The sequence below is a fragment of the Struthio camelus genome, chromosome 2 (genome assembly GCF_040807025.1).
Source record: "Struthio camelus isolate bStrCam1 chromosome 2, bStrCam1.hap1, whole genome shotgun sequence".
NCBI classification, from domain to species: domain Eukaryota; kingdom Metazoa; phylum Chordata; class Aves; order Struthioniformes; family Struthionidae; genus Struthio; species Struthio camelus.
The window spans coordinates 38,680,707-38,696,610 of NC_090943.1; the positions used below are offsets into that span (position 1 = coordinate 38,680,707).

Genomic DNA, 15,904 nt, shown 5'->3' on the forward strand with positions numbered 1-15,904 from the left:
CCCCCCCCCCCTTTGCCCAGGAAGCTGCACCTGCTGATATCAAATACACTTGCTTTAATTGAATGTTCCCTTTCTCTTGTCTACTCTGCTATTCCACTGAACCTGTGTACTGAAAGATTGCTGTCAAGAATGTTGATACAGAAGTTGAGTGCTTCTGACTGTAAAGAGCTGAATCCATCTTGCAGCCCCATTTTAGTGAACTTTTGCTTAATCCTTTTCCTGATTACTATCATTTCAGACAAGTGCAACCTTCTCTGTTTTTATCATACGACTTTATTTTTTCCATATGGAAGAAGGAAAGATTTCTCTGGCAGATTGGTTTTGGGGGGGGGGGGGGGGAAATCCCAAAGCAAAAGGGTTATGAACACTTGCTCAGCAGTGTGGAATGCTGGAGGCACTTCTGGCTTCCTGGATGTAGGTAGGATAGAACAGGGGACAACAGATGATTCAATGTATCATGTCTCTGCAATGTGTCACATGGACCTTATTTGAAAGGTGTGATACATAGTATGCATAGGTTCTTGGTTTTGTAAACAGTGAAATATGAGGGATCTGGTTAATTTAGGATGTTACAATTTTCTTTTTTTATTTTAAAAAGAGAAAACCATTTATCCCAATAAAATAACTCAACAACTTGTTTTATTCTTCTGGTAATAAACATACTAAGAGGAAAGCACTGCTATATGTCCTGCAGGAATTTCCTGACTTCTTGCAGAGTAACTCTTGGGATAGAGAACAAAATCACACTATATTTACTGTTTAATTACGATTTTTTTTTAATTAGTAATGTCCACATGCACAGATGTGGAACATGATGTTTGGCTCTGGATCTGTGTATTTATAGCATTCCTTGCTAAACACAATATTTAAAAATAGAAGAAATGTTTAATAAATGTTCTTTTTCCTTATCTTGTTTAAAAAAATCATTAATTTATATGGCTTTGAAACATTTGTATTGCATGTGTACAGATACTGAAGAACAAAGAATGCTGTTGTCCCCTGTTCCCCCCCCCCCAAAAAAAAAAAAAAAAAAGCTTGTCATTTCACTGTGGTAGTGGCTGTGTGAGTGGTCATTGCTCTCAGAAGTTTATCATCATGATTTCCTCTTCAGCAGAAGCTCTAGCTCTTTTATTCACACCCTTGATCAGCAGTTCTTTGTTCTTTTGAAATCAAGGTTTTGTGGGAGGGAAAGAATGAGAAGAGAAACTGCAAAGGGATCTTGGAGCCTAAAACTGTTGCAACAGCCCAAGCACAGAGACCTGCTCTGTTGATGGGAGGCATTGTGGAAGGAGCAGGGTCTCTGGAGCTCCCTTTGTGCTGCGCAAAGCACCAAAGTGCTGCCTGTGCGGCATCAGTCAGCTTGGGCATGGCTCGGTTGCCTGGGCACAGGTGACTGGTGCCTTTCAAGAGGTTATTCAAGGTTATCCAGGGGCATCCAAGACATCTGGATGAGGCTGGCATCGTGATATGTCACCCTCCTTTGGCACTGCAGCTGAAGTGTAGCTAAACTACCTTGTGAGCATCCACAAAGACACTGAATGTTGATGTTTAGGTAGTTGAATCCTACTTGTCCAGGTTTCTGTAGGACAGGGGGAATTACTGGGAGATGTAACACAACATAATCCAAGAGAGTGATCCCAAATGGTCCTGCATTTCCTACTATGTTTCTCCAGTGATTGTCTTTCAACTTGGAGAGCTTCAAAATGATACATCTCTTCTTGAGGTCTAGTTAGGGGTAAGTCTTTACAGAATCCTTAAAAACCCTTAGCATTTCTGGCCCTAGTTCTTTTCCTTTTGGTCTTTCTGCAGTCAGACACGTTCCTCACAGACTGCGGGCTACTGATTTCTTTAGCCCACAGTCTGTCTGTCAGCCTCTCTGCTGGCTCTGTACTCCTTCCTGGTACAGTCACTTCCTCAGTAGTCACCTAAGTCACCTCAGTACTCACTAGGCAGTCACCTAAATAACATGTGCCTCATGTTCTTGCTTGTTTTCTTCTGATCTACCGAAAGCCTATCCTTAAAGAGGTCGTGCCTCTGGATTGGTGTTGTGCAGCTGTTTCTCAGGGTGCCTGTATCTCACTGGTACTTCAAGCACAGATTATTTCAGAACGTCTCGCAGTACTTCAGAGGAATCCATCAACAGAACTGAACCTTGCAAAAGCCTTTAGGACTTGGCACAACCATGTGGATCTGGTCCAAAAGGAAGGACTTGATCAATTTGAAAGGAGTTTCTTTTTGCTCCAGCATCGTCTTGAAAGTGGTATTTGTGACTGACGTTATGGATTGCCACACAATGCATACCACTGAGTTTCATTTGTCGTTGTTGGTTTACTTGCTCTTGCACAAAGCTGTCATGGATCTCTGCAATCTACTTTGTGTTGCTTTCTGTGCCAGGTGGCATGAAGAAATTCTTGTTTCCTGGTATTTAACGGATTTGTGGTTTAAGAAAATTGTCTTCCTCTCCCTCGTGGAGAAGACTCCGCTAGAGTTGTCTGGGAACGCTCACTCGTGAGTGTTGTGTGCTTCAAAGCAAAAGAGCTGTTTTGTAACAAAGCATCCATTTTACTGCCATATGGACAGCAAGCAATAACGTGACCTCTGTGTGTGGTTTTTATGTGCAGCCAACGCATTCTTCAAGTCCAGCATCCTGCACCTCCTTTCCCTCAGGGCCCTAACTGTTAGCCTGCTTTGCTGCCTTTGTACAATATCAGTAGGTTTTAACTGCATGCCTTCTAATAATCTTGCCATTTCAATTGTGTAATGGGAATGTGTGATTTTTAGATTAGTCATAACTTTGGTACCTGTTTTAATGAGGTCTTCAGCTGCGTCCTCGAGGGGATGGCTTTGTTTTCCCAGGAAAGGTGCGTCGCTTCCCAGAAAGGAGGAAATTCTACTAATGAGGCATTAGAAGTAAGGTTACAAGCTTAATGTTGCAGAGTCATATGGAGTCGTGAGTCTTGTGCGCTGTAGAGCATTTTGATAATAGCACTGCCTATGACAAAACAAGCATTCACATATAAAAATAGTTGCAACGGTACATAGTGTCATTGTGATCATACTTGCTTTGAGAACAGCTAAATGTAATAACCTTGTCTGTTACGGTGTGGAGGAACACAACCCAAAAAATAATTCCCGTTCTTGTGTGTCACTAGTAGTCATGTAAAGTTATGAGACCAGGCTTTAATGACTGTCACAAGAGTTGATCTGCTCCTTAAGAATTTATGACTACAATACATTCAATATGTTTGGTTATTGTGAAGACTGGTTACTGTGTAACTATTTAAAGTTGAATCAACAGGGTTGTTGGGGAAACAGGAAGGTGAATTAGTCATTCAAGATGAGATAGAAGTCCCAAGTCCACCCTCCTCTCTGGACAAACAAGGGTGGAGGTTGCTATAAAGATGGTCGGAAAGCAGTCAGGTGGCTGGCTTAAACAGTCCCTTCACCTCCCAGAATACTGGAGTGGAAACTGGTTTTAGGCGGCAAGATCCAAGAATCAGAGATGATTTATAGCCAAAACATAAGTCCATTTGGGGGATTTTATTGGGAACCGTTTGACACACGGAGATACTTTTGCAGAAGCAGCCTTCCTAAGTTTCTGCTCATCTGTGAGGAAACTTTCTGGCCACCATCTCACCAGTAATCATAGGCAGATTTGGAAGGAAGGTTGGGTGGGCCTGCTGGCCAGGAAAAGGATGTATACACATGCATGTAGTCCAAGGTTAAATCTTAGAAGTAGGGATGCAAAATTCTGTCCCCGCAGAACTAGCTTTTCACAGCTAAATCACAGGGATTTAATCTAAACCCTGGTAAATAGGAAGTGAATAGCTCTGGTCAGCTTTCAAAGAAAGAATATATTGACTTTCTCAGTAAAACTACCCTTGAATACGTGCATAGAGACTTATAAATAAAGTGAGATAGCTGTAAAGAGTATTTGGAATACTGCAGACTGTCTTTAAGAAAACATAAAGGCAGTCCTCACACTTCAGACTGACTGAAGTCAGTCTGACTTCAGAATGACTCTTCCTTTTTGCCATCACGTATTTGAATTTAAATACAATATTTGAAAAATAACATTAATATCCTGTACTATAGCATATGGATATAAGCAATTGATTTTGTTTCAAAAATGATGTTTTTGATATTCTTTGAGTTCTTTAGAGCTGGGTAAGTCCTTATCCAAGAGAAGTTTTGCAGGTTAAATAATATGCCTAACGAGTCAGCTTGGAAAAAGTAGACAGGCTTTGGGATATACACCCCTGAGATTTAACTGAACAAGGGCTTGTGAACCTGAGAGTTTTTCCTTTTTCAAGTATATGTGTTGATTTCTCATAAGAGACGCTATCTCTGCTTATAGCTTTGTTTTGCCTGTGTTCTTAAGACCATGACAGCTGCAACCACTAGCATGTTTTCTGAGTACTATAGAATTATTTTGGCCAGCTGAGGATCACTAGAGCTTCCGTCACTCTAACCTTGGGTAATTAACTGGCTGGTCCTAAATATCTGAAACAAGACCATGGGCAGCGAGAAAAAATGACACAGACATTGGATTCGGTCTATATTCACTGGATTTTTAGCAGTCTCGCTGCCTGCTAGTGTTTGGTCACCCCCTGCCTTCAGTGCCCACACCAGCAGTGGGATGGGCAAGAGGCAGCAGCAGGTGAGCAGCCTCAGTCCTAGTAGGCTGGGTGCAGGGCTTTCTGGGCACCAAAGAGCCCATCTGCACCTCTACCTGGGAGAAGTGCCTACGCTGCTGAGTTAGCAGATGGTCATCTGGGTCTGAGAGCGTCTTCCATCCACAAAGAAAAACCTAGCCATCAGTTTGAAATGAGCTGGTCACGGAGCTGATTAGTTATAATAACCTTGAGCCAGTGTTCATGTCAGACTAGTCGGCAACCCCTTTTACTTGACTGATGGCAAATTAATCAAAGCCAAGTGCTTCTTTTCTTTTCTTCCTCCCATTTTTGTTTTTCTTGTCTCTGTTCAGTGTTTTTTACTCAGTATTTGCTGGCTCCTGCTGTTCACTCACAGCTTCTGAAAGGAGTTTTCCATACCTGAAATCTTCTTCCCATGCTGGTAGTTGGCCAAGGGCTGATGCCAATCTTGTAAGGTTGTGGTATGGCACTGGTAAGACCTGTAGTTTGGGAGAATATACCCAAAAGACAGTCTAACATTTAGTGGGCACAAAAGAAATTAGAAGCAGAAAATCTAGTGGGTATAGATGAATCACTGATTTGTCAGACTGATTTTCCTATTGGGCATTCTCATGAGAAGTTCCTCCTGCCAAATCCTGTTTGCTCCTCAAATTGTCTGTTTTAATAATGAGTAACACTATTTAGAAACTCTCTGCTTCCAAAATACGGTGTTCTTGCCACTGCCACAGGCTAACTCAGAATGAGAATAGACCAGACTGTTGAACAAGCAAGTTGCCCAGTTAAAATCACTGTTCATAAATTTCTAAATAGTTAACTGCTAATCAACCCAGCTCCGACTAGTGCAGTGTATGAACACATCTACACAGATGCAACACCAGGAAGGTTTTGCACTAATGATAGGCCATCTGATAGGCTTTTCAGTACAAGAGCTCCTGAGTGAATTGGCATTGCGTATGGGACTGGATGCCTGTAGGACATCCCATTAAACCATTGTAATGATGTCTTTATGGGTTTAAAAAAAACCCCAAAACTATGGGTTCTTCTACCTAAAAGACCTAAGAAACAGAACAATTTGAGCAGATTTGATCAAAATGCTTAGTGAGCTCACTGTATTGGCTGAAATATTTCATATCTTGCCTGTTATTTTGAGCTATAGTTATAGAGACTGCTTAGGACTGATCTATCTCAGAGGATGTTATTACTTAACTTTTATTTTGGACTGTATCTGTGCTTGTTTGCCAGACATCTGCACAGAAACCCGTATTAGACTGGTAGTTTTGATTCCTCGGTTATGAGCAAGACTGTCACTTTCACTTCACTTTGATCTCTTTTTGAACAAGACCAAATGCTAGCACTTCTTAGTGGTGACTAGGCTATGCTTCACAAAAATAACCATTTTGGTAGCATACAGAAACCTGCAACAGGAAGAAAGCCAAGATAAACTACGTAGTGCTATTTGAAAGCAATTCAAGCAACAGAGCCCTTGACTAGAGGGTGGGGGTTAAAAATGAGCAAAAATGAGAAACTTCAGGCACATGATATTCAGAACATTTAAGGCACTGAGCCAGAATATAAAGGATCGGGTGGTGTCAGCATTTGCATTTGAGACTGAAAACTGTTGCAATACGCCTGCATTGTGTTTGCTGACTTTTGCTGCTCTTATTCAGCAGTACAGATACAGTTTCTATCAATGTTTCCTTCCTGTGAGAATTAAAAAGTAGTTATTTCAGAGAGATACCTTGGGGAAGAGGATATTTTTAGGATAATATAACTGGATTTGATGCAATGAAATATTTAATTCCTGTAAGAAAGTTCGAGAAGAAAGAAAAAACATATTCCACAAACGCGAACGCTTTTTCAGAAGCCGCGGTTAAGATCTTGCTTGGGAGAAAGGATTTTATTCGGTGTTCCAGAATGCTAAAATTCTAGTCTCTATTTATGAAACCTTGCATTTTGGCTTTGTAATCTAGCTTGTAAAAGGAACTGTTGTTTAATGTGGTGGTTGTAACTAGCATCATATAAAAATACCCAGGGGTGGCTTATTCATTCTTGGGTAATTTTATATTACCAGTTGTCATTAGTGTATCTAATAAATGTGCATGCAATTTGGGTGAGCCACTGCATGTACATCTCTGCTCATCATTTTTGGACTGAACAGAACTTTGACTTGGAAAGTGCTCAGATATTATGTCAGCAAGTGGTTTGACCCTGGAAGTTACTTTGCTTCTTTCACTTGGTGTTCAAAGATAGTTTTACTGGCAGTGACATGCCTTGTCTGTGTAAATAATGCTAAGAAGTCCAGTGTCTACCAGTATTTGCCATGCTGATTATAGTCAGAAGATGATTGAACTCCCAACTTGCCAAGTTTGCTTCCAAAATTATTTTCTCCTTTTAGGAAAAGGATCTCAAAAGCTCCCTTAAGCAAGAACACTTACTAAGAATTTATCTTGGACGTCGCAAATACTTCCTTTCAAAGCCTCCCTGCCTGATCTCTCATTGGCCTTTCTAGAACACCCTAGCAAGAAAATTGGAATTACTTACACTACAAAATGAATTCCCATAGTTTAAGCTTCTTACTATGCACTATAATAATTGGAAAGAGTAGCAAAGATAGCTATACGTAGCAGGCCAGCTTGGTATGAACTAACACATGCTGCCTGGAGATCAGAGGAACCAGAGCTGTAGGAGAATTTTGAGTGGTCCCTAAATTAACTGAGTGGTCCCAGAAACATTTACAAACATTGGCCCTGAATAATAACTAATAGCCACATTGAAGACCAGCACGTACTTTTCTGTCAGTGCCTTTATCCACAATTACTGTTCTCCAGCTGTGGCTAAAAGCCCAATCTGCTGGCCTTAGCCTTATCAGTATTTTCTAATGGGAGAAAACCAAAGTAATAGTTACTCTGGGGTCAGCAACCCACCCAAACTGCAAATTTTGCTTGAAGTCCTTTTGTTGAACACATTTGCTACTTGCGACTACAAAAAAGAGGAATGAAGAAAGATCCAGTGTTCTCTCCTACTGGGATCGGATTTCTTTGTATGAATTTCTCGCTTGTTTATCTTTAAGTCTTTAGGAGCTTCTCAGAGGCTTGGAATGTGAGTCATTCTGCTCTCCAGCAGTACGTTACTCAGTTGATGTAATTAAGTGTGTCATAATACCAGTTTAACTGGAAAGCTAGACCCATACCTGACATTACAATCTATGTAGTGTATTTATTTTAGAGGGGAGAGGGAAGTTGGTATGTTTAAGTCATTGATTTTGGAGTTCCTCTGAAATGAGTGAAAATTTATTAGTTTTTTTCTTTTTTTTTTTAATTGACTAAATTAATTCTCTTGATTAAAACAAAGTCTTAATAACTAGAAAAACTGCAACACAGTGGAACGGCTGAGTGCAGAAAAATGCTAGCATATTGTTTAAAGAGGATTCTTCCTGTACTTGGTGGCCATAAACAAGTGATTTCCAACCAAATGGAGTGAAATCCCGTATGAAAAGAATAGTTAACTAGGCATCTTGACTACGGAAGCTGAAAGTCAGAACTTAAGTGTAGTCATAAAAGCGTGATTTCTGGAAGTGCATTTCTGTGTTGTGTTTAGAGGGATGTTTTATGAATTCTCTAAGTGATTTGGAAAGCTCTTGTTCTTTCAAAGGCACTTTAGAGAGTGTCCTTTTTTCCTGCTCACCGGTGAAGTGATTCTGCTACTACTGTAGCACAACACTGGTGAAATAGGTACTTCTAGCCCAGAAGTGTTGGATTGTACTTTTCATTTGCCAGCTTCACTAAGCAGTCTTCAGGCGTCTGAACGCTGCATGGAATCAAGATAAAAATGCTTATGTGTTTCTTTTGTTTGTTTTGTTTCTAATGAGTAGGCCACTGATTTGCTGAGAGAAGGATAAGTGGATAACCAGCAGGGTTAATGAAAGAAGAGGAGACCTGAGCACTCCAGAGTTATAGTCCTCACCATCTGGCTTATGTACTTCAGAGAGAGGGGAACTCCTGATTCATCTTATGAGTGCAGTGAGATTGGTGCCAGGTATTACACTTGTTCAGGTGAACTAGAAGGCATTCACTTACACCAAGGCTGAGTTTCTTCTGAATTGACTGGAGGGGTCTGTTTGGGGAGCAGCACTCGAATGACATTTAAGGACATAAAACTGAAACAGGCAGGCTGGCCAAAGTGCAAGGTGCTGGTGATGGACATGACAAAGTTACTATATGTGAATGTGTCGTGTACTTATTATAAGTAAACTTATATTATATGACTTATAACTTATTATTATAACTAAAAATGCCAGCCTGACAGCACTGCGCACTGAAGGTGGCTTTCTGTGGACCCTGATATTTTTTCATCAGTCAGTTGGGTTGCATTATTGGGTGTGCCAAGACTGCTAACTTAGGCCTGTGACCAGACCTACTGCCTATCTGCAGCTTGTATTTCTGTGTTTGGGCCACAGTGCCATTTCATAGTGGGCTGTGAACCCTCTGGTTTGGTCTGCACAAAAATGCCTGTTCTACGGTAATGAGTAGAATAAGGCTAAGATTCTCAGCGGAGGTGACTTGTGGTCCTTTAATGATATGACCACTTCACCTGTCCTCTGTAACATACATGCTCCGAAAGTAGAGCCCGCTACTGTTTCTGAAACGTTTATGCTTTTGAGTTCAGTATGGTCGCTGATCTATCAGAATTTTTCTTTCCCCATCAGTGAAAGCAGTAGTTCTACAAAGCCCGCATACCCGAATCCTGTTAATATCAGCCTACATGATAATGTGATTAGTTTAGCATCGTAAAATGGAACACGTTATATGTAATAAGTATGCTAGCTACCTATATGTATATTTCCGAATATTTTCTTCAGAAACAGGCGAATAAGCATACAAAATTTTTTTAGTTTCTTATACTCTAAGATACCACTGCAAGTTGCATCCAAGTCAGTGCTGTACTAGATGGATGTTTCCACTGATTATTCTTTATATTTCTATTTATAGAGATAGATATATAGAGATATATACACATACAGTATGACTGTTCTTACTGTTATTGTGACTTCAGGCAGTTTTGTTCAATAAACATTTAACATTACTTTCTGCTGCTTCTTACCCCTTCATTTGAAACATATATAATACTTGATCCGTGCTTCTGACTGGATGCGAGTTTACTAGGTGAAATTTTAACCCTTCCATTAGCTTCCGTTTCCTACTTCGTTTCAGCAGCAGTGGCACAGTTCGTTCCTGCGGCACCTCAGGCTCTCGGCTCCTTGCAGTAGCTGCAGGATGTGCTCTTTTGCAGCAGTGACTGTCCCTGCCAGTGACTGACCTCTCAGAACTAGCCCAGCACCCAGGTCTTCAGCAAGGACAGTAAATATGCCCCAAAATAAATTCGTGTTGGCCTACCTTGAGTTTAAGCACTTATGTTTTAGCGTAGAATTATTTCTGAGTTTGTTTAATATAGTCACGTATGAACTCTTCAGAGCTAGCATTCTTTTTTTTTTTTTTAATTGCAGCTCTGTTCTGTCTGTCTGTCTATTTTGCTTACAAATCCGTGTGAATGACCCGATGCTTTGGAATGCAGTGGAGGTCAGGGACCTGCAGGCATGTTCTGTCATAGTGAATGCCATGTACTGATGCAACTGAACTTTCTACAGACTGTAGATTAAAACTCTTAGGATATTTTATATGAGCTTTAAGTGCAGTAAAGATCTTTATTTAGAGATTTAATTGTGATCTCTCTGGTCACACTGAAGCCTTGGGAAAAAAAATATTTCATTCAATAGTGATGATAGTAACAACCTTGAAAGGGCAGCCAAGGACTTTGGTTGTGATTGGATAGGACTATCAGTCATGACCAAGGTCTAAAGAGAAGTTACTCTTCCCTGTTAAAGCTTGAAGGCGGTTATTTATTTATACTTTCAGAAAAAAATGAAGGTAGTTGGATGGGTAACTCTTGAACTGAAGATCAAGATTTATTGCTCAAGGGAAATACTTGCTATATGGAATTTTGTGAGCAATCCCAGAACAGACAAGTGCACTGCATGTGCCACTACCTAGCAAAGGGCTGATCGTAAAACCCAGTATGACTAAACACAGTTACTCATGAGACAGCGGAGAAGACTGTGCTCAGGTACTGGTAAGAGAAGACCAGTCCCCAGGCTGAACAGACTGCTGAGGCTAGGAACAGTGGGTAGGTCTTGCTCGCTTTTTTTGGGCTGTGCTTAGAGCGGTCTATCATGTCATTTTTTTGTCTGTATGAAACTGCTTTAGTTTTAATCATTCACTTGGGGAATATAGGAGAGGAGCTACCTCGTCCTTTATGATGAAATAATTTTCAAGGTAAAAGGATATTTCCCAATAGTAGTTAAAATCTAAATTAAAATGAATTATTTACATAGAAAATAAACTCTAATTAAATAAATGTGAAATAAAATATAATACCTAGCACTTCTCTATTATCCATAAGAAAAATATCGCAGTTCCTGTTTTTTCCCTGATTTTTAGGCTACAGGAAATATGACAAGTCACTCTCCATAATTTTTTTACTTTTGGGTTGTTATTGTTGGCAGCTGTGGAGCTGTGCACTGAAGCTTTTGTTCGTTATGCAAATAAAAACTGTCAAGAAGTATCTGCTGAACGGACCAGGTGTTACATTAAGTATATGAATCTAAATAATAAAAAAGGGCTTCAGTGTGATAATAAATCAGAAGCAGGATGAAGACTTTCTCAAATCAGTGGGTTTTTTTTCCCCAGCCACTGTAGAAAGTACTTTGTCAAAACTATAGAACTCCCACTGATTTTTTTGTTTGTTTTTTGTTTCTTTTTCCCAGCACTGGTTCATTTCTCTGTCAATGGAAATTTTTTATGAGTAAAAAGACCAGCAACCTTCTGTTTGGTTTCTGAAGGCCACTTCTCTCCATCACCTGTATTTTGGGGAGGGTTTTCTGAAAACAAAAAGATATTTTCTTAAGCAGGCAGTTGGAACTACTGTTCTGCTTCATTGACTTCTGCATGTGTTAAAGTGCTAGAAGCTTTTCTGTGTCTCGCTACTATACAGAATGTGTCATTCAGTATGTTTTCCAGTTATCTGCAGTGTGATGGGTGGATCTTGGCCTTTCTGAAGTGAGTGGAAAATATATCTTTAATGAGCTTGAGTTTCAGCTGGTGAGATTAATCACTTTGGAAGATGCTGAGTTGCTAGCCTGCCTGTAGTATGTAACTTGTAAAATGAGAAATGCATTTTGCTATTTGAATGTAAGAATTTTTAACAGTTGTGAAAGAGATCTAGTATTTTAGTGTCCTAAAACAAGAGAACATTTACTATTAAATGAACTAATGATAATATTTGCATTACAGCAGCTTAAAATGATTTTTTTCTTATGTTATATCTTATTTTGTAATAGGTTTTTGGTCTATTAAGAGAAAAAATTTGCATGTACAATGAAGTATCAGAATATTCTTCTATTTCCTATAATTCCATTTTTCAAATTATGTAGTGAAAACATATTTATTAGTATTTTAGAAAGCCTTTTGCTATTGAAATATTAATTTGGAGAATTTGAGAGCAATATGGCAGCATAAAATAGTGGAAAATATGACTGAATTACATTCCTAAAAATCCCTCTTGCAGAGTTGCTTGGCACTACAGAGCTTATGCAGTAAGTGTCAAAATACCGTTCTAAGCCTTCAGCCCAAAACGCATTGCCAGCATCCTTCAATTTAGTTTTTGGTTTCCTAGGACTGAATTATTTAGGCATAAATATGCTGAGAAAAAGGTGTTGGAAGTGTGTTTTGTGTCATCCTCTGTGCTTTATTGGTGTGATTATGGCTACAGAATTCAAAGAACGGAGACTGGTTTACGGAGACTGGTATTGTACTAATCGTACCCTTTATGATGTTTGAAGTCTGATATATGGACATCTATATTTGCAGTAAGAGTATCCTATTTTGATGTGACTGAATCTTGTAAAAATCTGACACAGGTATTGTTCCAAAATAATTTCCTGGTCTTACAGAGAAATGTGTGTGTGCTTGTCTTTGTACTCTGTGCTTTTTCAATAAAATAGATGGAGTTGTGTATTTAAGGTAAGCATGTTTGCAAGAGGCACCAGAGGGATGTGGACTTCTAAGAATCCTTATTTGGACTTGACCTTAAATAGTTTATTATTAACTAGTTAGCTTGGTTCCAAATTCTGTATAGATAAACTTATAGTAAACCACTTCCAAAGTCTTAACAATGTATCTTTTTGTTTATATGTAAACACTTTACAGTCTCTATCTCAAAAGAGATCTGGATGAAGGGGAGGATGGTTGAGGGTTGTATAAGAAAGCTGTAAGTTTACCTTTTCCAATGGGATATCCACCAGGATTTTGCCCAGCTTCTCTCAGTTGAATATTGCTCATTTAGACCACTGGGCCAATGTATTCCTGAGTGAGGAGCTGTACTCCTGTGCTGAAGGAAGGAAATTTTTTTTTTTTTTGTCTCTTTGGTTTGGAAAGAAGAGGCTGACACCTAAAGCTGATGAGGAAATAAGAGTATTTCTGTAGTTTAGGGCTTAGCGTATGTATTACCCGAAAGTGTCTGGATGGCACGTGAGTGAGACAGAGGTGAAAGGTGAATTGCAATTTTTTTTCCCAGGCACTGTGTATGCAAGCTAGCAACTGCATAAGTCAGCCTTGCTTTGCTTTTTCCAGTATTTATATCTATCCTTAGCAAACTGGCTCATGCAACTGCAGAGGTAGTTAAGAATGTTACCAGGATTTCCAGTTTAAGTGAAAGAGTGGATTTAAAACATGGTAAGTTAATGAAAGGATTTTTGGATTTGGTGTAACTGTACACTTTCCCCAAATAGAGTTTTTTAAAACCAGTGTAAATTTCATGGCATTAGTGGAGTTTTAGCTAGCATACAGAATCCAAACAAACAGTTTCTCTCTCTGCTTGTTTCCATTTCAGGGAAACGGTTTAGAGAGGCTTTTAGATTCCGCTGATTTCAGCCATCCATGAGCAGGATAATTTGGGTTGCGTTGTGTTCTAGTGTCTCCTAAACCTCAGCAGTACTAGTCAGGCAGAGCTGTGCCTGGGAATAAGGTACAGGAGGTATTGCTTTGGCTTCCTTTCTGCAAAGGCCAAGCAGAGTGGGTATTGGGGGCATAGGGCTATTGGGAGATTGGTGCAGGGAGGGTGCATGGATGAGTGCTGGGGCACAAGGCAACTGCTGGATTTAACAGGCCTCTGGCAAGCAGTGCAGGGATGGCTCTACTTTGTGTGTGTGTGTGTGTGTGTGTGCATGAATCTGTGCATGAGACACTTAAGCGGCCTTTGAAGCAACCAACAAAATTATACTGAGTTTCGTAGATGGCAGGCATCACTGGCCTATCAAGTACGACAGATATCCCCAGAAGGGAGCTAACCCAGTGATTCTAACACAGCTAAGCAGATAATGGCCCATCACAAATCAAAAATACATAGAAATGAGCTTTTGTTTTTGACTGTTAAATTCCTAGTTATGATTCAGGGAAAAAATATGCCTTATATTGGCCTTACTGTGGCTCTTTCTACTGTTTACTAATATCTAACAGAAGAGATAATGACATTTAAATTCCTGTTAAATGCCAAACTAGTATCTGTTTTATTTTTCAGGATTTTTTTTTTTCCTTCTCTTAAATACAAAGCTGTGAAGATGACCCCGAAACATGAAAAACAGGTAAGTGATATTTAAGCTTTATTAAAGAAGGATTCTAGTCTGGTGGTTATGGAGTGAATTTCACTGAGATTTACAGATGAGGAGTTTGTCTGACATCTGTCAGATTAACCAGTCACAGCACTTTCATAACATCTTGCATTAGTTGCACATAGAAAGTTTTCCATGGAATTATTCACTTTCTTCTCTATAGCAGCCTGCATCTGAAGTCAGAATGGCTGTTATCTTTGGCGCATCTCCACTTGAGAATACAGTGAAGTCTCCAGAGTACTCAAATATGGTTGACTAAGATGTGTTACATTAAAGAGATGCTATACTAGGAACAAAGCACAGTATGATGTTCTGCCTTGGTGTAAATACCAAGCATTTTGTTGTTATGCCATGTTATGGTTCTGGCAGTATCCCAATCCCTGGAGTAGTCTATGGTCATTGTGAGATAGAAATGAAAGAAGAAATTTCTGGGACTAAGAAACTGAATTTTGGCTTGTGCACTATATGTCACTTCCAAGCTGGCTTTTTTGAAGCAAGCTTTTAAAATGCCACTTTCACATGGCCTTGATTCCATTGTATGATGCTTTGAGATTGTCTGGTTGCATTTAGATGCATGAATCCATGATAGCACTGGGTGCCGCCTTTCTTTATTTTTGCTTGTTTGTTTTTTAAATGATTAGGCATTGTTAGCTGTGTGAATGTCACAGTACAGTGTTTTAGTAGCTAATGTAAACATCCCAAAGAAAATCCTGTAAAATCCTGTAGTTCTTGCCTTTTGGCATTTCTAGGGCAGGATGCTCCTGCCTTTTTGGGAAGACTCTTTGGCACAACACTGTCACGTCGTGAAACCTACCATATTGTTTTCTCCAGTAAAAAGACACAAAATTTCAGATTTCTTTTTTTAAAGAACAAACAAAACATTCATTTTAATAACTATTAGTAATAACAAGGATTGTATCAATGTTTTGAACTGTTTTCTGCGAAATTTGCAACCTCAGCTGTGCATCAAACTAGAAAATGAGGGCTGAGGAGTGAAACTGACTCGTGGCCTAAGCTGAGAAATGCACCTTCCTATCCCCGAAGTCTCTCAGCTTGTACAGATTTGGAGGATGTTAACCAAAGGAAGACAATTGGAAAATATATTTAAACCCCATGTGATTCTACCTTTGAGATTGCTGTAAACGCAGCACCACAGAATTGTTTGCTTGTTCAACAGTGATTTCTGGATAAAACATAGGAGAAAGCAAACATTCGCTTTGTCGTTACTAGCAGTGTGTCTATCTCATGTTGGGGCCTGGATTAAATGAAATTAAAATGGATTGCTGTTAGTATGACAAAGGGTAGTGCCTGTTTTGCAGGCCCAAATTAGCCCATTTGAGCAGTGCCAGTAGGTCAAATAAATGCAGCTAGTCAGAGTCCCTCAAACACTCACCTATTTTACCACTATCTCTTCTGGTATTTTTATTATTTATAATTTGTTGCTGCAGGAGTGTTTAAGAGCTTGAGATATAAATAAGGTCCTGGGGAGTTAGGTGTGCTGGACAAACACGGAGGGGGAGAAGTCCTT

At 39.5% G+C, this 15,904-nt stretch overlaps 1 protein-coding gene across 6 annotated transcripts in view; it reads left to right on the forward strand.

Annotated features, from left to right (window-relative positions):
- SNX10 (sorting nexin 10) overlaps nt 1–15,904 on the forward strand; it is a 40,238-nt gene that overhangs the window by 3,878 nt on the left and 20,456 nt on the right. For 4 of the 6 annotated variants that reach the window (XM_068935204.1, XM_068935205.1, XM_068935208.1 and 1 more), the window contains exon 2: nt 14,286–14,349. In XM_068935204.1, the coding sequence (XP_068791305.1) occupies nt 14,326–14,349 (24 nt within the window). In that variant the 5' untranslated portion in view covers nt 14,286–14,325. Of the gene's footprint in view, nt 1–11,702; nt 11,768–13,288; nt 13,442–14,285; nt 14,350–15,904 lie in introns of those variants that run through there. The other 2 variants (XM_068935203.1, XM_068935206.1) reach the window with 2 other exon arrangements.